The 23137-nt window shown below is 37.6% G+C and overlaps 3 protein-coding genes across 3 annotated transcripts; all 3 read right to left on the bottom strand.

Annotated features, from left to right (window-relative positions):
- Positions 1-5641: 5641 nt before the first annotated feature.
- LOC125234841 (general odorant-binding protein 1-like) lies at positions 5642-6910 on the bottom strand. Its single transcript, XM_048141254.1, has 3 exons — positions 6782-6910; positions 6198-6378; positions 5642-5823 (listed from the first exon to the last, which is right to left on the bottom strand). The coding sequence occupies exons 1-3, from the start codon at positions 6908-6910 to the stop codon at positions 5642-5644; spliced, it is 492 nt and encodes a 163-aa protein (XP_047997211.1).
- A 2956-nt stretch (positions 6911-9866) lies between these two features.
- LOC125234839 (general odorant-binding protein 2-like) lies at positions 9867-15284 on the bottom strand. The gene is made up of 4 exons (XM_048141252.1): positions 15023-15284; positions 13684-13864; positions 10384-10493; positions 9867-10056 (listed from the first exon to the last, which is right to left on the bottom strand). The coding sequence occupies exons 1-4, from the start codon at positions 15143-15145 to the stop codon at positions 9988-9990; spliced, it is 483 nt and encodes a 160-aa protein (XP_047997209.1). The 5' UTR covers positions 15146-15284; the 3' UTR covers positions 9867-9987.
- A 1191-nt stretch (positions 15285-16475) lies between these two features.
- LOC125234842 (general odorant-binding protein 2-like) lies at positions 16476-21672 on the bottom strand. Its single transcript, XM_048141256.1, has 3 exons — positions 21526-21672; positions 20604-20784; positions 16476-16973 (listed from the first exon to the last, which is right to left on the bottom strand). Exons 1-3 carry the CDS (start codon positions 21661-21663, stop codon positions 16795-16797), a joined length of 498 nt encoding a protein of 165 aa, XP_047997213.1. The 5' UTR covers positions 21664-21672; the 3' UTR covers positions 16476-16794.
- Positions 21673-23137: the final 1465 nt, after the last annotated feature.

The following is a 23137-nucleotide window of genomic DNA, read 5'->3' as shown; positions in this document are numbered from 1 at the left end:
TAGCAATGACAGCTGTCAGCGACATGTTAAAATTCGTTTATTTCAACCGTTTGTTCAAGTTGTTGTTTCAGCTGTCACTTAGTATTCTAATAACGTTTTTCATGAAAAATCGACGCTGTCCCAACGGTATTAACGTCATTTACGAACCAAGTTAAATATTACTGTTTTTCGACATTTTTTTCCGAAAACACAACCCTATTTCTTATACTTTAAGACTAAAAATATGTTAAGAAACAACGAAATTTATTTATTTCTTTGAGTTTGTTTTGACCCAAACATAAACTTTAACGTTTGCAGACCATTTCACTCTTATGCTTTCCAAACAAAGTATATTTTCTCTCAATTCAACTACACTTTTTCAGTTAACTAATGATGTTAAACTGCAAATATAATTTTGCGCTTGCAAAAGTACTTTTTTCTTAATAAATGTTAGAGAGCGAACGGTAGATGTAAATTGGTAATGCAGTTGTTGCAAACTGTTGACAGTTTGATGTATCGTTGCAGTTCCTCAGAGGAATACATTAAAACTTAATGTATGGGAGCCATACATATTTCATATGCTTTTATTGTGCTTATTTTAATAATTGTAATTTACAAACGTTATGTCTGGCTTGTTAAGTGGTTTATTTAGGTTCAAGATAATCTAACCACAAAATTAAAATTCTGAAAAAGCCCCCGACCGCGACATAGTAGACCGGTTTTCATGAAACATGGCTAAGAACACTGCCGACTAACTCAGCTTTCAGACAAAAAAACTAAATCTAAATCGGTTCATCCGTTCGGGAGCTACGATGCCACAGACAGACACACACACAGATAGACAGACAAACAAACAGACAGAGAGACAGACAGACAGTTTAGTTAAAAGGAGTCGGCAGAGTCTCAATTTTGAGTCTCTTAGGAATTAAGGGGTCGAAAGAAAATGAAATTGTGACAGCTAGGTTGCTAGAGCCCTCACCAGTCACACCACTATTGAACACATAACCCACAGTCGACTTTTACTACACCCACGGTAAGAAATAATATGAATGGTACATAGGTTCTATACCTTAGAAAACAAAATCTAAGGCGGCCTCTGTCTGTATGTAGTAGGTATGTATGTTCCCTGGTTATCAATGGACTGATTATTAAAGAATGTTTATGTAGATGTATAAATTGCGAAGAGCAAGATTTTATGTAAACCGTGAAAAGTCAGAGCAGGTCGCTAATTGTATAAAAAAACCTAAAGGTAAGACCCGTATTCTGGCACACTTACCCCGCAAATGAACTTTTTGTCTTTAAAGCTGAAATATTTTTATAATTATTGCAGAAATTAATGAACTTCACATAACTATTAATCAAGCAATAACAAACAATTAATTAACGTCATGACATTTACTTCTGTTAATTACCCTTTGGTTTTATAAAGGCCTTTTACCAAGTAGGTAAAAGGCCTGCGGGCGATATCTTTTGTTTTATTAACTAAACTAAATTCAACACGATAAGTTATATGATTTCAACCTGACTTGTTAATGATTATTATAATTATACCTAGATATTTTTCTGGCACGAACGAAGTGACACTAGTGACTTCCTTCCGATATTTAGTTTATCGATAACTTACATTATAATATGTCATCATCAATTATTTATTCATAAAATTATAACACCAATTATTCATAAAACACAGATTATAAAACAAATACACCTTAAATATGTCATTAATTATTATAATTATGTCATTAATGATTGCCGTGGCACTAGATGTTGAGTAGTTTCATGTGCTCTACCTACCCCGTTTAGGGAATATAGGCTTGAATGTATGTGTATATAACATTAATATTTTATTTAAATGTGACATGTTTGAAAATAAATGGACAATAATAGTAAAACGAACCATATTTTAATAGTTTAGAGAATTTCTTACATTACATTATTAGGGATAATTGATCACCTTACGTAAGGCTAATTATCGATAAAAGGATTTTCGATGTTTTTATTTTGTCAAGCACTAACAACTTGACGTTCGTGCCAGAAAAATATCTAGGTATAATTATAATAGGTTAAGTTACGGCTAAATCAATATATCAATTACGATTTACAATGGTACATTCAAACGTGCACGGTACACGTGCAAAAAGGAAATTAATTACTCTTTTCCGCACTTGTATCGTACGACGTTTGTCAGTACAAATGACCCCAAAGTGAAGAAAGAATGAAGTTTCAACCTGACCTTTTCGCACACGTATCGTCTTGCAATGATGCTAAAGTAAAGCACCCTAAAAACCACAGATTCAAAATCACAGATAAGACAGACCAGGCACTGAGTAATGGCATCAGTCGTCACGTCCCACACGGGAGACATATTGTGTACCTTACGGCTTACACACGCGTTTATACGTAAATTCTCCACGCTCTGTTATTGTTTTGACACAGGTGCATTTTTGGCTGAATCGCTTTTCAGATTGGATGGGATGCTTTAAATTTAAATTTTCGGCTTGTTTTTGATACGTGTACGATATGAGTGTGTATTTGTATTTTATGCATTGTGTGCGGGAGAATTGCGTCAATTTTTTAGCTTTTTTTTTGTTTATTTTTTATTTTGTAGTTTCTTGGTGTACTTAACCTGATTATGTTTAGGTAGTATTTTCTTATCACTGATTATGGTAGATACGCTTAGAATCGGATATTTCATTGTTAAAATGACATTTTATAATAATGTCGAATTAAATCCTACTTACCTACATCTCAGAGCGTTGCTCGTATCTCGTATACGGCAGATTTTTGGGGGGTTGTACCTATAGTCTGACAAATTATTAAGCTTTTACACATAAGACAAATTTTTGAACAACAGAAGAAGAGTGTAGGTACCTAAATTAACTTTGCACCAAGTTTGCGCCATATCACAAACACAGACCTTTTTGTGCTCCGAAAAAAAAATGGCAATATTTTCCCAGTTTTAGTAGTATACCTACATCTCCACTTCCCCCCTCCCTGTCAAACAGTCTCATTACTGTTGACAGATTGTTACAGGCCCTAAAGATGGATGGACGAAGTTATTCGTTCAAAACAGTAATGTAGCTCTTTCGTGACCTCTGTGATTATTTCACGATAATGGCATTTGAGGGTTTCTGTAGATTCTGAAGGTAAGTAATGACTTATTTAAAAGTCGAATATAATCATTGTTTCTGAACTGTGATTTTCCTTGAAGAAATATATTTTCACATTTCTAGGCATAGAACTTTTTCTACCTTAATAGAATAGATCAAATTTCCACCCCGCTAGGAGAGGTCAAAGTGGAACATTTATATTATTTTACTTAATGACACATTTTTAACTTTTTTTTTAAGTGAAATTATGTTTTAGAAAATAAAAAATTGTTTGGTGTAGTGACGGGTTAAGAATTTCACCACCCCCTTTCTTCCCGTGGGTGCCGTAGAAGTCGATTGTGGGATATGGGTTAAATTGTGGTGTAGGCGAGGCTGGCAACCTGTCACTGCAATGTCATAATTTGGATTTCTTTCAACCCCTTTTTGCCAAGAGTGGCACTGTAACTTATTAGTTCATGTGCTCTGCCTACCCTGATTATATGTATGTATGTAAAAATTTGTTTAGGATTCAATTAAATAATTCTTCACTTCATCCAGAAGTTTAGGTATTTTTAAGATTGGCTTACACAGCCATGCAAAACGTTGTCGCCCTACCTAATACTTACTGCTTGAAAAGTATATACTTAAAGGTCAATGAGCATTTTTACTAGTGGACTACCAGACACCATCCATTTTAGCCAGCATCGATATTAAAATAACAAAATGGTAGGTAGGTAAAAAATGGTTTCTTTGATTTAATTTAAGGAACAAGAAAACAACCAATTTCAAATGACAAATAGCCCCTCTTATATCACTTTGCCTACAAAACAAATTAGAATTCACTCAGAATGTGCTCCACGTATTCAGTTAAAAAGTGACCCCGCCTACCATACATCACGAAGGGTGTTGTGGGCCCAATGGCCCGTGAGATGGGTTACGTGGCCTGAATATGTATTTTAAAACTAAAATGTATTACTGGAAAAACCTGAGCTGATGAAAAAATTTTATCCAGGAAACGGAACGCGATTAAATTTCTATAGATAAGTAATGATTTTTGACAAACATCGATGACTCTTTAATATGATTTTGCTGAAGTGTGCCAATAAAGAGTATTATATCTATCATATCTATCTATGATGTATCGCCTTGTAGGTTATTTAGTGATAACTTTCGAATATTGAGCACAAAGTTTATAAGAGTATAATATACCTGATACTCGTCCTCATCAGTATTTACCAAAGATAAAAAGGTTATATAATGTAGGTGTGTTGTGTACTTGTGGACCTAACCTGCCTCCTCATCTATAACTCACTTAGCTATTAACAAGAGCTATCTTAATCAGATCCCCAAACCTAGCCATCAAGGCATTGTCCCCAGCTTTATGTCCACGATTTAAGACCACACTTACTTTGCATACCCTATTACAACTACCAATTTACCTCCTCACTCTCTACACATCAACATTTCAAAGAAAATTTAACTTAAACTTTAAAGCTTAAGGTTTAGTTCAGTTTAAGGACTACCCTTTTGTATTCTGCAGAAATTGCAATGGGAACTAAATCGTGAATCTGTATATTAAAGTTCAAATTTGTCTTAACTCTAAACTCATCTATCCTTTCTTTGGACAATCATCTACCTTTACGTAACTCACAAATTCTTACCAAAGGATTACCAGCTTTATACTTCTGTGATAGAATTGATTTTAGTTTGTGTGTTTCCGTGTCGTTTTAAGACTAATTTACACTATTGGCTATCAATGCATCGCCTCGATTAAGTACTAAGTAGATGTATTGTGTTGTCCGTGTAAGGCGGCGATTGTCCTGTCCAGAATAGGGGGCATACGTTAAGGCTTGGAAACCAGTTAGGATATAGGGTGAATTAGGTATACGGAACAATGGAAGTGGACTGATGTTGTAATTTAATGGTCCCACACCATGCTGTTATGTGTTATACGACTATAACATTTTATAACAGCCAGTGTGAGAGATCGGATGAAGAGTATTCTATGAAAAAGTGTACCGTTATCCCGTACAAACGCAAATTTTCTGCAAATTGGCTGATAGTAGAGGATCTTTTCTTACGGTAATGTGCAGAATTATGCACAGAAAATTGATTTAAAAAAATTTGCAACACACGAAATATTTAAATGCGGAATGCTCTTTTGGTGATGACGCTTAAGATGGTAAACTTTCTTGTAATACTTTCTAGTTTTGATCAAAAAGTGCAACCATCATAGCTGAACAGCACTAGGTAGAACTTTTATTTCTGTTTCTTTTTTCTACTATATTAAAGCAGCTTTTTAAAAAGGAATTTCTACCGATCGTGATGAGATGATTTCAAAATAAAGTCCAACACAAGAAAGGCAAAAGATATTGTTTGTCTTACAGATGTCTTTCTTTATGATAATCACAATTATGACTTCCCACCAGAAAAGAGTTTTACAAAACCATTGCAAAATATAAATAAGAAAATAATTTAAGGATGTTTCACGAAAATAAGACCCTTTCCCTAATGAAAGAACCTTTAATGTGAAAGGAGTATCTGATAAAAAATCCACAAATACAGTCCAAGATCTACATTTCAGTAAGCACTTCGGTGATAATAACGTCCATCTTGGGCGCCCAGTTGAGCTGGTGTATGTCCGTTCGGAAGCACTTGGCGATCTCCAGCGCTCTCATGCATTCGTCTTCTATGGCGTCATGCTTCTTCTCACATGCGTGGAGTATCTCTACTAGCTTTGAGGCTACTTCGCTTGCTGGAAAAAAATGAAGATGATATTAACACGAATGCCTATTTAGATCAAGAACTAAGGAATTTAGTCGACTGACAAATCATTGGATACGAAAATGCCAAACCGGCAGTGCAAACATGCATCATCATCAAACTTTACAAACACGAATATGTAAAGATTTATACACAATAATTAATTAAATAACTAATAACTTCTACTGCTGAACAAGATTTTTGGGGAGAAAAATTCCGAAGCAGACTCTTTAAATCTTTTCTGTATGTTGACGAGCAGTAGGGACTCTAAAAAAATAACTTCCTTATATTTTGTTGCTGATATACAATGTAAAATCACGCTTTTATAGCACCTAAAGCTAAAATATTACTTGCTTTTTAACGTACCAGCGCCATGCCTAGTGGCAAACTCCTGCGTGTTTCCATGGTGAAGTTTCCCACTTGAGTCGATGAGGTCCAACTTCTTGCTCATGCAGATGATGGCACAGCCAGTGTCCCGGTTCAGGAGAGAGTAGTCCTCCTTCCAGTAGTGATACAAGTCGCTTATCACGTGGCCTTGCAGGTTTAGCTGATGGAGGACAGAATAGCAATAAAATATACCCCTTCAGAGTATGTAGACGCTGAACACACTAAAGAAAGAATTTCGGAACCTCAAGGAATTGGTAGGTTTTTTAGAGGAACTGGGTAGCTAGTATCACTATCTGGTTTTCACGCAAAACGAAACATCCTATGGTTGGTAAAAAACATGCAATCTGTAAATAGTAAATTTACAAATACAACACAACCCCTTCAAAGTTTAGTATCTAATAAGTAATAATACTTAGAAACTATATATTTGTCTATGTTTGCAGTGCCTGATAAAAAAGTTGATTCTCATTGTAGTTATTTTAATCCGGGTTTGCTTTCTCGTTCAAATAATCAGAGGATTATCATTTAAACCAAATTTAACAAAAAAATATCGATTTACTGACCTCCTGTTTACATTCTTCGAGCACTTTAAGAAACCCTGAAGTTATGGTCTTCATAGTATCCGATGATGATTCTATCTTCTTCACAGCCATAGCTAGTAACACAAGAGAGAGCAGGACAGACTTCGCCATTATTATACCACTGTACCCTTTATTTGTAGTTCTTCTTCGTTCTCCTTCGATTCTTCGTTCAAAAAAAGCTAAATACAGCTCGTGGTCAATAGAATGTGCTTGGTTATTTCCTGATGCGTCCATATATATGGATGACAAGGTTTTTAATTGTTGATGTTTTAATTGATAGGTGTATGGAAATTGTAGTCAATTGACACGTGAGGCTACCAAGGCTGGGTTTCAATCACGTTTGTGTTTTCAATTGTCACAAAGTTGCAAGTATGCAATCAGTGAGGGTCAAAACAATAATTTTGATTTCAATTTGCGTGTCTGATTGAAAGTTGGTCGCTTATGATGGCGTGCATTTGATGACTTCATAGTGTTCTGCTCAATGCAGTAATTGTGTTCTATACTCTCGTGTTTTTCTAGTTTCAACAGCAAAAAAGTTTCAAAGTATAGATACTTAGGCGTATTCAAGATCTCCCTGTAAATTATTTCAAGCCTTATGATCAGAGCCCGGAAAATCCATAGCAAAACAAAAGACTGTCGCAATCAAACTAGGGTGAGAAACATTTTTTTATCGATATCGATAGTTCTAAATATGAGAAGAAAATGGCCCACCAAATGAAAAAAAAAATGTATAAATAATTATACAGGTACAGACAGATGAAATTTCTTCCTCGAAATCCACGTCAGTACACACAGCAGCACTTGCCATCTTATTGGGTTTGTTATAGTAATAGGAGTATATAATCATTAATTTTTCAACATTCTCTGGGAGAACACTGTTTCGTTTATCACTGTAAAGCCATTTATGTATACTAAATGAACGTTCGACTTCACTCGACGTCAAGGGAGCAAATTTATAAAACTCATTGTAGACTAGTTCAGGGTGATTGGTTATCCACGTTTTAATACGATCTTCAGTTCAGTTTTTAAAATTAAATGGCTTCAGTCCATTGGGACTATTTCGCCAGTGTCAAGGTGATATGAGCTAATATTAGTAATTTTTGTACGGTAAGTACGACATTGTACGGTGACTTAGCACTTGTAAATTGATAGCTAGATTTTACAAGAGCACGTGGACTACCGGCCGTTTACGACAAAACCGGCCAAGAGCGTGTCGGGCCACGCTCAGTGTAGGGTTCCGTAGTTTTTCATATTTTTCTCAAAAACTACTGAACCTATCAAGTTCAAAACAATTTTCCTAGAAAGTCTTTATAAAGTTCTACTTTTGTGATTTTTTTCATATTTTTTAAACATATGGTTCAAAAGTTTAAAGGAGGGGACGCACTTTTTTTTCCTTTAGGAGCGATTATTTCCGAAAATATTAATATTATCAAAAAACGATCTTAGTAAACCCTTATTCATTTTTAAATACCTATCCAACAATATATCACACGTTGGGGTTGGAATGACAAAAAATATCAGGCCCCACTTTACATGTAGGGGGGGGGGGTACCCTAATAAAACATTTTTTTTCATTTTTTATTTTTGCACTTTGTTGGCGCGATTGATATACATATTTGTACCAAATTTCAGCTTTCTAGTGCTAACGGTTACTGAGATTATCCGCAGACGGACGGACGGACGGACAGACAGACATGGCGAAACTATAAGGGTTCCTAGTTGACTACGGAACCCTAAAAAAGAGGCTAAACGCGTTTCGAGAACAATTCTTCATCAGCTTCTCACTATACCATTAGTTTACTGCATAATACGCTATCAATATTACACTTTAAACAACATTAATGAGTAAAAGAAAAATAAATTATTCACGACACGAAACCGCTATGATGGCGTCCCAACCGGAAGTCCGATAATACGATCTTGCACATTACTCGTTTGAAATAGTTTTATATATCAACCACGTCCGTGTCAAAATATTTAAGGTTTAAATAATAATTATCTACAGAGACACAACTTATATTTTATCACTGTCATACGCAATGAAATGACAATAATGACATTCAATGTCTTATGGAATATTAATTTTCTGCAGTGTCTATTATAAATTTACAATGAGGTTGATTAGATTACCTCTTTGTCACCCGACTACGGCCAAGCTAAAAGGAAAGGGTTATTACTTACTTAATATGCAGAAATATAAGTAACGTTGATAATATAGGTTACGTTGTATTTTAGATGAAATAATAACACATATAAAACAAACCCTTAACTTACTACTTGTTTTGCGTTTGGCGTGAATAATTATAAAATAACGTACGTACCTAAACATATCGGTATGATTTTTTTAGACAAAACTTACTCGATATCGATAAAAAAATGTTTCTCACCCTAGTTTGATTGCGACAGTCTTTTGTTTTGCTATGGATTTTCCGGGCTCTGCTTATGATTTATAATGTCCTTACAAGATTGTGTACATGCAACATTTTTGCATCGGTAACATTTGAATACGAAGTTTTTAATAATGTGTAATAAATTATGTTGGATTGAATAATGTTGTAATTGAAACAAACTCCCACTCAAACAACTATTTATTAAATCACAAAAATCTTAACTAGGCTAAATAGTTGATGATATGGAATTTAATCAAAACTATCTACCTACTAGGAATCACTCTTTAGACATTGATTAATGTATTGTTAGCTGATTGTATCAAACAATTCAAAATAATACTGGTGAACAAATACTTAGTTTCAGATGACCATTTTTATTCACATGTACCTATTAGATTTTAGTTGTACTGTTAGTTAAAATACTGACTCTTCTCAATTTTGTTTTAAAATATGATTATAAACTCACTACAATTAAATAATCAGTGGTGGAACGTTTTCATGCATCAATTTATGGATACATTTAAACAAATATGTGATAACTTATTGGTGCTTACAATAATCTAACTAAATCCTGTCCAGAATAATTATGATCAGGCGTAATATTATTGTAGATTACCTAAAAAAAATTGTTTTCTAAAAACTGTCACTTCATCGATAAAAAATAACAGCGCTTTCTTGATAATGATAATTTTATTTATTTCTGACCAATGGCCATGATCAGTATTTTTAGTCCTACTTGAAAACCGCTTTCATCTAATCCACCGGTATCATTTTCAATTGAAAGTTATGCGATTGGTCTCAGTACTTCTCCAGCACCGCTTCAATCATGGCGACCTCAGGAGCTATACCGGCTTTCTTAGCGTCGACCTGTAAGAAAAAAAAAACACATTAAAGTTTATAATAAAATAAAAAAGAAACAAATAATGATTTGAAAAAAAAAATCATTCAGCAAAAGGTTTCAGTCTCTGCAAGTCCCAGTGACCAGAATATCCAATAACTCGTTTACAAATCTTTCCCAGAAGTTTGACAACGCTAACACTCTTCCCCATGGTTGAGCTCTGGCAACCTTCCTCACCATTAGGAACACAACAGAATCCCTTCTCATAGGAGAAGGGTCTAATGCTATTTTGCTGCGGTTTCTTGCAGAAGCTTACTTTAAAGAAAGGGAGATAAAAGAAAAAGAGCCTGGCTTACCTTGAAGCAGGCTGCGACCTTGACAACCCGGTTGCAATCATCGGGGATGTCATCGTACTGTTTCTCGCAATTGTGAATCAGTTCTACCATCTTCGCGGAAAGAACGTCACCTGTAATGATGACGAAGCTATTAATTTACGAATACACTAAATTACTCTTGAATCAACACAGTGTATAAGTAGTTTAATTTTACAAAATTAATATACTAAGTTATGTGTATAATTCATTGGTTTATAGCGAATAACATACTATAATTGTTTCTCATGTGACGCCGTGTCTTGCGTGGGCGACGGTCGCGCGACCGTCGCGCGACCGTCGCCGTCGCGTCTCCTACTTCCATATCGATAAGGTTTGATTCCGTATGCGTCGCATCGCCGTCGCGCGACCATCGCGCGACCGTCGCCCACGCAAGCCACGGCGTTACTTCTTAGCTATGACACTTGCAATTTAGCGTGGTATTCTTAGGTCTCTACTTTCCTAACAAATCTAAAGTGTGTAGACAGAAAAACTAATACCAATACCTATAATTAAACTTTTATTGACCGAGATATATCCGGGTCAATATACACCGTGATTACCTCTTTGATATTTATTGAGGTCCCGATATTTCGACGCAGTTGCATGCATCATGATCACGGGAAACTAAAAGTCTGTTCCATGCATGCAATTGCGTTGAAATATCAGGACCTCAAAGAGGTAATCACGGTCTATATCCCGGTTAATAATGTTAATATAAGTCTAATGAAACTAACCGTGAATCATTTAAAAACCTTCAATTAACTTCCAATAATAGGTCTTAAAATACACAAATGAAATCATTATTAATTCTGCCCTTAATCGCAGTAACTATAATAAGTACGTGCTTTCTCGTATCACGTGTGTTTCATAAAGAACTTCCCACATGTTTATGCAACTGCCGTCCAAACTCCTGGCCATAAATCCGAGTTGTTTGCCCAGGTCCGGATAATAACGTTACACATTACAGTTCTCGTACGTCGGGGAACGTGAGCACGCGATGCGTTTTACAAACGGTAGACACATTCAGATTGTCAAAACTTGATACCAATATGAGTAACAGAAAGTCTCACTTGTATTTCAAGATACGGAGCAAAGTGGCCAATCGTGTACGCTTAGCCGCTTATCGTAGTTATTGCTACCGTTCTTTCATATTAGTGTCACAGAGATAACTACTAGTTAAGTACTAGCCAACATGCAACGTGATAATCGTTTACGCTACTCAAATGAATCTTATATATCTCTGGGCCCGATTCAGCAAATATCATATCTAGATACGGATGGGATATGGATGGGATTTGTCTGAAAGAAACTTTTGACATATTGCAGTGTCATCTTACTCATATCTAAGAATTGCTCTAATACGGTAGTCCGGTGTACTAATACAAATGGGACTAAACTAATACAGATTTCGATAGGAACGATTGATATATTATGACTAGGCACGTCAAAATCATACGGTCAAAGAGTGTCATTACATCGGTATCATATTTTTAAGATCCAAATACGCCACCAGGTCAAGAAACTGCTATTTTTAAAGGCGTGGAAATTGCTGCACTCCATGCTACTTTTGTTTATGGTTTAGTGAGGGAAGTGTCAATAAAATGCATAGAGTAAGGAAGTCTTTGGAAAGTAGAACATGTTTACGAAACTGCGAAAATAATTGAAATGATTTTTCTCTCATGACTCTTTAGGAAAACCGTAAAGTGCTGGATGCCCGGATCAGTCGATCTTATTTATAAAATTTGGCCAGTTATGAACACTGAAACTGGTAAAATATTACGTATTGTACCTACTCCAATCTTCTCAAACTACATTTTTGTTATAAGGTTTTGGAATAAAGTAAATTGAAATACTTATCCTAGGGGATACAAACGTGTCTAGCTTCAATCATTATGTGTTAGATAGATAGATAGAATACTCTTTATTGGCACACCTCAGCAAGAGATACAGAAAAAAGATACAGCGGACACAAAACAAATGATTATAAATAGAGGCAGACAACAGGCGGTCTTATCGCTAAAGAGCGATCTCTACCAGACAACCTTTGGGTAGCGGAAATAAAAAACATAATCAGAAAGATGTGTGTGTGTGTATGTGTTTTAAGTATGTCGTACTTAGTTTTAGTCAGTTATGTTTAAAGTCGATGATCGAGAAAGCGAAGGATTCCAAAATTACCCCTGACCTTATCATGTGATTCAAAAGATAAAATTTTGTCTTGAGTATAAGGTACAGCGGGGCAAATCTCGACTGGGGGACAAATATAACTGGTCCATGTTTTACAATGTTTGCATTATTAAATAGAGTGTCCACCGGTTATACATGGTAGGCGTGTTCAGTGGAAACATGTAGAACTCAACTTTATAGTGTAATAATGGAAAAAAATGATTTCTTACAATTGACCCCCAGTCGAGATTTGCCCCGCTGTACCTTAGCTTATCTACCCCACAGTCATGTTGACCAAATGAAAATTTCTCGTTAGTGTTTGGACAATCAAGAATTTCTTAACAGTTATTGTGGCAGAAACATTTATTTGCAATACGTATCTTATGGGAAGTTCATGGTGTTCGTTTTGGGGTAGAGAGAACTGTCGGAGATGCAAATGTCTTTGAAGTGTAAGTTTATAAATAGTTAAATACCTTGTGTGAAGCTCTTGACTGAGTGATCAATATCATTGGCATCTGTTTTCACACGTCTACCTATACTAAATATATAAAGGGACACATTATTTGTAATCTAAGATATTTTGTTACACTATGTTCATTGTGAATAAACGATTTCATTCATTTTAGTCATTGATGTTCTCATAGTATTCATCTTGGAGTAGAAACTGTCGGAGAAAAAAAAATATGTTTTCGATTCAAAAGTTTATAAATACCTTGTGGGAAGCTCTTGACATAATCATGTATTTTCTCATGGTGCATGTGTGCATCGTCTTGCAGAAGGGAGAACTTGTTGGACATTCACACGATGTCCTTGAAGCAAAAGTAGAGAGGAGAGATTATGTCTTCGAAACAAAAGTTTGTGACCTGCTTACCTTGTGGCCCTTGTGGGAAACTTTTGACGTAGTCATGCATGTTGTCATAGTGCATCCGTGCATAGTCTTGGAGCAGGGAGAACTGATAAAGATGTAAAATGTCTTTGAATCAAAAGTGTGTGACCTGCTCACCATGTGGGAAGCTCTTGACGTAGTCACGCATTTCCTCACGGTGCATCGTCTTGGAATAAAGAGAACTCATGAAGACGAAAAAGATTTCTTAAAAGCAAAAGTTTGTAAAAACATACCTTGCGGGAAGCTCTTCACATAGTCATGCATGTTCTCATGGTGCATGCGTGCATCGTCTTGCAGCAGCGAGAACTTGTTGGACATGCACATGATGGCGCAGCCTAACTCGCGGTGGACCACCTCGAAGTCTTCGCGCCAGAAGTTGTGGAACTCATCTAGGACTTCTGGGGACAGCTGGGACTGTGGGACATAACGTCAGGATTATGGGGATCTCGTGTGGAGTCGGGTCTTAAAACGGATATCCTACAAGCCAATAAAGGAAACTAAATGACAATTATTTCTCTAAAATAAAAATAGAAACTAATTGATTTTTTCCTGGCACTTTTTAATAGTTTGCATATCCTTGAAAATAATTCCATACACAGGTATCTTTTTTATTTCATTATTTTTATTTATTATTATATTATTATTTATTCTTACATACATACATGCATACAATCACGCCTGTCTCCCAGAGGGGTAGGCAGTGATCACGGATTTCCATTTACTACGATCCTGACAAATCACTTTCGCTTCACACACTTTCATAACGTTTCTCATACACGCTCGTCGGTTTCGAGTACTTCTGACCTGGCCTTTTTGCAATATTTCCCCGATTTGAACAAGAAAAGTTCGCCTAGGTCTTCCAACTGACCCTTCCACTCTTTTTTCATATACTTTCTTCGTTACTCTCCTCTCATCCATCCTCTCTACATGCCCGAACCACCTTAACATACCCATCTCAATCTTTGTCACCACATCTACATCCACTCCACACTTCTCTCTTATCACGCTATTTCTGATCCTATCACTCAATTTCACACCAGACATGCTTCTTGACGCTCTCATTTCCACGGCATTCACTTGACTTTGATGTCTTTTCTCCCACACCCAACTTTCACTACCATACATAAGTGTAGGCACTAAAACTCCTCTATGCACCGCCAGGCGTGCTTTTTGCGACACTTTCTGGCTGCCCATAAAAGCGTTTAGTGCTCCATTCACTCTATTCCCAGCATTCACTCTCCTTTCAATATCTTCTCCATGTTTACCGTCCCTTGTAAACAACGTTCCCAAATACACAAACTCTTTCATTTGTTCCAAACTTTCATTATCGATCTCAATTTTGCAATGTGTCATAATCTCATCTCTTTCAAATACCATTACTTTCGTCTTACTGACATCTCGTCATTTCGTCTTATTTATTCTTCTAAGAAGATTATTTTTCTAAGAAGTAAATATTACTTTGTTTATAAAGTCTGAAATCATTTCAGTAGAACACACTGCTAAAATTGTGTTTTCTTTCTTTAATGGGATAACAACCCATCAAATTAAGTTTTAAATCCAAAATTAGATTACCTCCTCACGGCACTGCTCCAAAGCCTTCCCAAAATGCGCAGTGACATGGCTCATGACCTCCGCCGTCCCGTCGACCATCCTCCCGCCCACCAGCGCCAGAGCTACCAGCCAGTACAACGCCATATTGCCGACAATGGCCGCCGTCCGCCATGATACCAATATATCGTAGACGGATTTTTTTGGCCGCTAATTCGCTGTGATTACTAACGTGCAATCGTAAATGTTAAGAGGGGGTAGCGTATGCACTATGCAGTCGCTTGGATTGAAATCTGAATAACTGTTAGTTTTTGATTGCAAAAAAGGGAATAAGTAGGATGAATTTAAACACAGTTTGAGTTTGAGCGGCTCGTTTGTATGAATTTTACATTTTTTAATGAAAGGGAAATAAATAAGTAAGTACCTGATATTTCAATAATTTTAACTACAATTTACCATGACCGACTCCATCCAAAACAGTAAAGATGAATGTAGGCTTGATTTGATAAAATACATTCTAAAAGAAGTGTTCTATACACTTTAAACCCAAAAGATTTCATGGGAGTTTTAAAATTTTCATTAAGTCTTTTTTTTTATTTCATTTATTTTAGCATACATAAGCATTACAGTGTTTGACACTTATTGCAAAAGAAAAAATAATCAGAAGTATTTAGTAGCACTTTCAAAGTGGAAAAACAAAAAATCATGCAGTGGCAAAATCCATTCCATGTTTCGGCATATCTTTTATTGCCCTTTAATTTTCTGACTTTGCGCCTCCTCTTAACAACACAGGCACGAGGTCAGCCTAAGAGTTGTAACTAGATAATGAATGGGTTTGACGTTTCGGTGTCGTCGACAGACTAATATGATGGTTGCGCGGAAGCGAGCGCTTAGGGCAGGCGTGGTTGTTTGTATTCAATGTTTGTCATTAAATCTCGTATAAGCCTTCTATAATGTTGCACTGGGCATATCGATGTTTAATTCATTAATATCTCTTGAGCTATTTTATTAGTAAAGTTTTTCTTCGCTTATTAGCGAATTGTAATTCGCATATTAGGGGATTAAAAAAATGTAAAATAACCAAAGGTCTACTAATGACTTGAGCAGCTTTTTATTATAATTATTAAACATAATATACTTAAATAGTTTGCAAATAACAATGTTTAACAAAACGCTTAATTGAAATGTATTAAATCTAAAGTATATGAGGATTTGAAGTTGTTTTATTTGTTCATTCTGTCAGATTGAAAGCATAATATTTTCAGTACCTAATTGTAAAGGGACCATAAAGCACTTTTTACCAATAAATAACATTTACATAAGTAATACTTAATAATGTAGACGATAGCAATTATAGAATGTATTTAGATAAACACATTATGCTAAAAATCAGTTACCAAAATCAATCTAGGACTAAAAATCATCAAATATGGGTATTATCCTTTGCGGGTCATTTCGAGTTTCAAATAATGCCGTTTGGTCTTAATACTTCTCCAGCACAGCCTCAATCATGGCGAATTCAGGCGAGATGACGGCTTTCTTGGCTTTGACCTTGAAAATGCCACGACCTTGGTGACGCGGCTGCAGTCGTCTTCCATGTGCTCGAACTATTTCTCACAGTGGTGTAACAATAGTTCTAATACCTTGGTTGTCAGTATAATTTCACTTATTCTATCAAAACAAAGTTAATAATGATATATTAAACATAATCAGAGAAGGCTATACTATACAAGATCATTCAATTTTATCCTTTGCAATTGCGGGTCATTTCGAGTTTCAAATAATGCCGTTTGGTCTTAATACTTCTCCAAAACTGCTTCAATCATGGCGACCTCAGGGGCGATGCCGGCTTTCTTGGCGTCGACCTTGAAACACGCCATGACCTTGGTGACACGGCTGCAGTCGTCTTCCATGTGCTCGAACTGTTTCTCACAGTTGTGGAATAGTTCTACTACTTTTGCTGAGAGGGCGTCACCTGAAAGTAATGGCAAATTATATGGTATCTATATAATATAAAGCTACAACCCGACTGACATTTTTCAAAAAATAGGCAGAGGGGGTTTTTGCGGGTGGCAGTGTTTGGTGTGGTCGTATAGAGTTTGGTCCTGCGACCCCGGATAGATCAGACCGTCGGTCTACCGGTTCCGGGTAAAAAAATGTCGGACGGCCTGGCCAAACGGCTGGAGTTAGCCGGGGAGTGTTCGACCAAATGTCATAGAGGACCCTGGGCAGTTTTTGACGCCGCCATTTTTTTTTCAAAATGGCCGACTTTTTTTTTTGACGATTTTTCAAGTTTGTCGTAGAGATCTCAAATTTTGGTCATAGAATCTCCAAGTGGCCTTGATTCGAATGAAATAGAAAAAAATTGAAAAATGCTACAAATGTGGGAAAACTGGCCACTTTTATTTTGTATGGCAACTTTTAAACCGTAAGAGATAGCCGGGGGGTGCTCGACCAAATGTCATACAGGTATCCGAGTAGAAAAAAGTTGCATTAAAAAAAATTCAAAATGGCCGACTTTTTTTTTTGAAAAATTTCAAAATGGTCCTAGCGCGCTGAGATTTGGCACACGGGTGGAAGGTGGCCCCAAGATTTATATTCAAAAAGAAAATTTTGAAAAATTCAAAATGGCGGCCTTTGAGGGCTAATTGAAATTTGAATGGAGGTTTTTCTTTTAATTACCATAGCTCCGTAACGGTACAAAGAAGTGAAAAGTGTTCAAACAAATGTTATACAGTCACCCGAGGTCCATCGAATGGCATTAAAAAAAAATCAAAATGGCCGACTTTTTTTTTTGAAAAATTTCAAAATGGTCCGAGCGCGCTGAAATTTTGCACACGGGTAGACAGCCACCCCAAGATTAGTATACAAAAAGAAAATTTTGAAAAATTCAAAATGGCGCCCTTTGAAGGCCAATTGAAATTTGTATGGAGGTCCTTTTTTAAATCCCCATAGCTCCGTAACGGTAGGGAAAAGGTTAATAGTGCTTGAACTAATGTTGTACAGTTATCTGAGGTCCATCGAATTACATTTACAAAATTTCAAAATGGCCGACTTTGAAATTTTTTTTTTTTATTTTCGGTCCGAGCGCGTTCAAATTTGGCACGTGGTAAGAACGGGGGCCAAAAATAGAAATGAGAAAAAAAAAATTTGGAAAAGTCAAAAACGGTGGCGAGAGGGGACAAAGTCAAATTTCCCTACCAGTTTGTATGGAGGTTTTTTTTTAAATCCCCATAGCTCCGTAACGGTAGGAAAAAGGTTAATAGTGCTTAAGCTAATGTTGTACAGTTATCTGAGGTCCATCGAATGGCATTTACAAAATTTCAAAATGGCCGACTTTGAAATTTTTTTTTTTATTTTCGGTCCGAGCGCTTTCAAATTTGGCACGTGGTAAGAGCGGGGGCCAAAAATAGAAATGAGAAAAAAAAATTTTTGGAAAAGTCAAAAACGGCGGCGAGAGGGGACAAAGTCAAATTTCCCTACCAGCCTGAGGGAGCGTTCTACAGCCCAACGGTCATTGCTCCGGTCCAAGTTCCGAGCTGCGTACAGACAGTGTTCCCAAGCAAGAAAATATTAGTAAAAGTGTCTAAAAAGCGACGCGGCGGGCCGGAGGCCGCAGGCCGGAGGTCCAACTTCCCTACAAATCCTACAATCCCCACAGTAACTACGCGGAGGACCGAAGGCCCGGAGCGTATCTGACAGGCTCCCAAGTACGCGAAGGCCGCAGGCCGAGCTGCGGGCAGAGTGCTCCCAAGCACGCGAAGGCCGCAGGCCGAGCTGCGTGCAGACTGTGCTCCCAAGAAAACAATAACAAAAAGTATCTAAATAAGCGAAGCGGCGGGCCAAAGGCCCGACGCGGAGCTTCGAAACCCAGCGAAGGCCGAAGGCCGAGCTCCGCGTAGGGCCGAAGGCCCGGAGCGTCCCTGATCGGCTCGCCGGCGGACCGGGAAGTTGGAGCTTAAACACGACCCAATAGTAAAAGTGTCTTAGAGAAGCGAAACGACGGGCCGGAGGCCGCAGGCCGTAGGCCCGTCGTGAGCTTCTCAAGACACTTTTAATATTGGGTCGTGTTTAAGCTCCAACTTACCTACAACTCTCACAGTAACTACGCGGAGGGCCGAAGGCCCGGAGCGTGCCTGAGAGGCTTCCAAGCACGCGAAGGCCGCAGGCCGAGCTGCGGGCAGAGTGTTCCCAAGCACGCGAAGGCCGCAGGCCGAGCTGCGTACAGACTGTGCTCCCAAGCAGAACGATAATCAAAGTGTCTAAAAAGCGACGCGGCGGGCCGAAGGCCCGACGCAGAGCTTCGAAACGAAACCCAGCGAAGGCCGAAGGCCGAGCTCCGCGTAGGGCCGAAGGCCCGGAGCGTCCCTGATCGGCTCGCCGGCGGACCGGGAAGTTGGAGCTTAAACACGACCCAATAGTAAAAGTGTCTTAGAGAAGCGAAACGACGGGCCGGAGGCCGCAGGCCGCAGGCCCGTCGTGAGCTTCTCAAGACACTTTTACTATTGGGTCGTGTTTAAGCTCCAACTTCCCTACAACGCCCACAGTAACTACGCGGAGGGCCGAAGGCCCGGAGCGTGCCTGAGAGGCTCCCAAGCACGCGAGGCCGCAGGCCGAGCTGCGGGCAGACAGTGTGCAGTCTTCTCTTACCACGGTTACTACCAAGTACAGTTTGTGCACGAGGCAAACAAAGGCAAGACATACAATTCAAGCAAAAGCTAATCAGCAAAAGCACAAGACAGGCACAAAGACAAAGACAATTAAGAACACCGCGGGGCCCTCGGGCCCCGCGCACCTTTAAAAAACTAGTTTTCTTTAAAAATAGCTAGACCTCATTTTAAGCTCAGTAGTCTCAATACCTAAACATCTTATTTTTTACGAGTTCGTTAATTAATCTGGATTCGGGATTCGTCTTTTCTTTATCTCTTGTACTTACATGATTTTTAATATATTAAATATTTAGTTAGTTCCATTATAAGATACCTAATTTTAATCCGCACGAATTTACTAGTCACTGGATACAATTCATCCTGCTCGTTGCGTTATCCCGGCAATATGACTCATGGGAGCCTGGAGTCCGCTTTTACAGCTAATTATACATCATCATCAGGTCATACTCTTTCTTTTAATTTGATGAGTATTACATCTAATGAATCTTCCTTAGGATCCCCCCACATCTAGCGTCTCGCGAGCGTCGCGTCGGGCCAACTGTATGAAAAAAGACGCCGCGTCGACGCGACGTCGACGCGGCGTCAGGCTTTGCCCATACAGTTGGCCCGACGCGACGCTCGCGAGACGCTAGATGTGGGGGGACCCTTATTCGTACAGTCACAAGGTATAGAAATCATCACATAATTATTTATGCCGGTGACTGTACTTACTTACTTTGTTGGCGCGATGAATCAAATGAGTTTCCAACACGCCTCTTTACGTGGTTCAGAGCGAAATCACGCCAGCCTTCGCCGACGCCGAGTGTACGGAGATCTGCCTCCACTCTATCCGCCCAACTATATTTAAGATAGCCAGTTAGACGACCCAAATAGGCCCTCTTGACTGCCCGATCCTCACCCATCCCTATGAAATGGTCAAGATGAAGGAATCTTACCATCATCAAAACTCCTGATATAATCAAACATGCTGTCATGGTGCATGCGGTTATCGTCTTGCAGCAAGGAGAACTTGTGCGACATGCAGATGATAGCGCAGCCGATCTCTCGCTGGGTCACCTCGAAGTCATCATCCCAGATGTGGTGCCACTCTGGCATGACTTCGCGGGATATTTGGGCCTGTAGAAGAGAACATTTCTCGAATTTATTACACCATAGTGCAGGGGTCACCAATTAGTTTCTTCAGGAGTCCTGATTGTAAGAATAAGACGACTTTATTGTTTTGTTCCGGACGGCAGTACTTACAACTTGTTAACAACGAAACGTGGACCGCATTAAAATGCCGATGTGGACCACCGTTCGCCATTTGGAGACCCCTGCCATAGTGTACCAAGCATTTTATCATACGACCTATAATCCTAGTAATGACCAATGTATTTTTCCTACAGAAAAACTAGGCTGAGTTTCGAAGAGCCTAGTACAATACTCGTAGTCAATTAATACTGATATTATGTTAGAATCAAGAAGACCAAATGCCATCGCCTCGGACACCAAAGCTCGCAAATTATAGGATTTATAGGTTCAGTGTACAAGATCTGTCATTTGTTTGTTAACATTATTAAATTTGCCATTTCTATTTAACTGCACTTTAGAGGAGTAAATACCTATGCCAAAGATAATTATTGCAATTTACAGAAATCACAAGAAAGATTGGAAACGAAATCTCGGTTAGTATTTGATGCTTGCATAGTTATACATATGAAATACTTACACGACAGCAGAGAGGGAAGCAACATAAATGGTAAATGAAACAAATTACTACCTAGATTACATCATATATTATAATTATTTTAATATATAATGTATTACCCTTTTAGTCTCTAGTAACATTAATAACAGATACGAAACAATACTACTCACCTCCTCCCGACACATCTCCAAAGTCTTCCCATAATGCGCGTTGACATTACTCATAGTTATGGAGTGCTCTGACGCCGCATCTATCTCCCCAGCCCCAGCAGCCAGTACCAGAGCCAACACCACCCACCACAGCGCCATTTTGAAAACAATCACAAATGTCCGTCATCATGCCTTTTTATTGTAAAACATTTTTTTTTTTTCATTAATTCTCTATGGTTATACAAATAAGAAGTGTCTTTACTAAAACGGTTTATTGTTGTGTGGTCTGATATAGAAAAAAGCCCTTTTGAAACTACAGTTAACCTGTCGTTTAGCATATATTTTATGTTGAAGCTACGTAATAAAGAGTAATTTTATTTTCATTATAATTCGAAAGAACTACTCATATTAAATACTCTAACTAGAGGAGCATAGATGTCATTTTCTGTGCTCTGGTAGCAGTCGTGCTTGCGTGTAATTTTCTGTTTCCGTTTTTACCTATTTATTTAAATGAAACAATGTAATAAAGGCATTATATATTAGAAAACACTTGTTTTCGCTATAACTTATCACTTAATTTTATTATCATGAACAAACATAAAACCTGTATTAAATTTTTGTCAATTTTTAAAACTATTGGTTTTTAGTGAAGTAGGTAATTATTGATCGAATACCACCAACACATAGCGTCGGTGGAGTCTCTTAATTTGTCTCTTAATTGCCAGTTAGACCAATATTGCATGTGTCTTAATTAATTGTTAAAAAATATATAATTATATAACTATCTCATCTACAAAAAAATATAAATTCCAAAGAACGATGATAGTTTTATTGAATCAGGCATTCTCGTGACTCGTAAAATCCCCTTTTTCAGAGAAAATCGCGCGGGTAGCAAACCAATGCGTTGTTTAGAAGAAATAAAACGAGATTGTTATTTGCGAACATCGGACACCTGAGCCCTCTTATTGTTTACCCCGTCGTCTACACAGAGTTGGGATGAGAGTACAGAATAGACGTATTTAATATTCTGAGAAATAGGAATCCAGATGGTAATAAGTACATTTTTATCATATTCAATTTTGAAATAAATATAAAAAACTGTAAAACAGCGTTAAAATATTTCTTACTAGTTTTTCTCTTAAGTTATCTCAAGACAGTGATTGATTCCCGTTAAATGCATAATGATTATGTAGTACCGTAAGGCATTATCTTTAGACCTCTGCCATCCTTACTTCATTTAACAATTTCTTTCCCCAATCATGACAATGTGTCAATAAATGTAAATACAAAAGATAACCTCATACTCAAATTATCATCTCATTATAAAATTATATCTGTTTAAAATCATAGTCCGTATGAACTGACTATGATTTTAGATAGGTATATCGCCAGTCGCTTTTCGGTGAATGAAAACATCGTGAGGAAACCGGACTAATTCCAATAAGGCCTAGTTACCCTTTGCTTTCGTAAAACTAGTACCTACGCCAAATCTTGGGATTAGTTGTCAATGCGGATACCATGCTCCCATGAGCCGTGAAAAATGCAGGGATAACGCAAGGAGGATGACGAACATAAGGTAGCTGTTATTACTAGGTGATTAAGGTGATATTAAAAAAACAATTTATACTTAGTG

The sequence above is a fragment of the Leguminivora glycinivorella genome, chromosome 16, assembly GCF_023078275.1.
Source record: "Leguminivora glycinivorella isolate SPB_JAAS2020 chromosome 16, LegGlyc_1.1, whole genome shotgun sequence".
In the NCBI taxonomy this organism is placed as follows: domain Eukaryota; kingdom Metazoa; phylum Arthropoda; class Insecta; order Lepidoptera; family Tortricidae; genus Leguminivora; species Leguminivora glycinivorella.
Note: the sequence above shows the minus strand (reverse complement) of the source record. Positions and strands in the feature narration are given on the sequence as shown.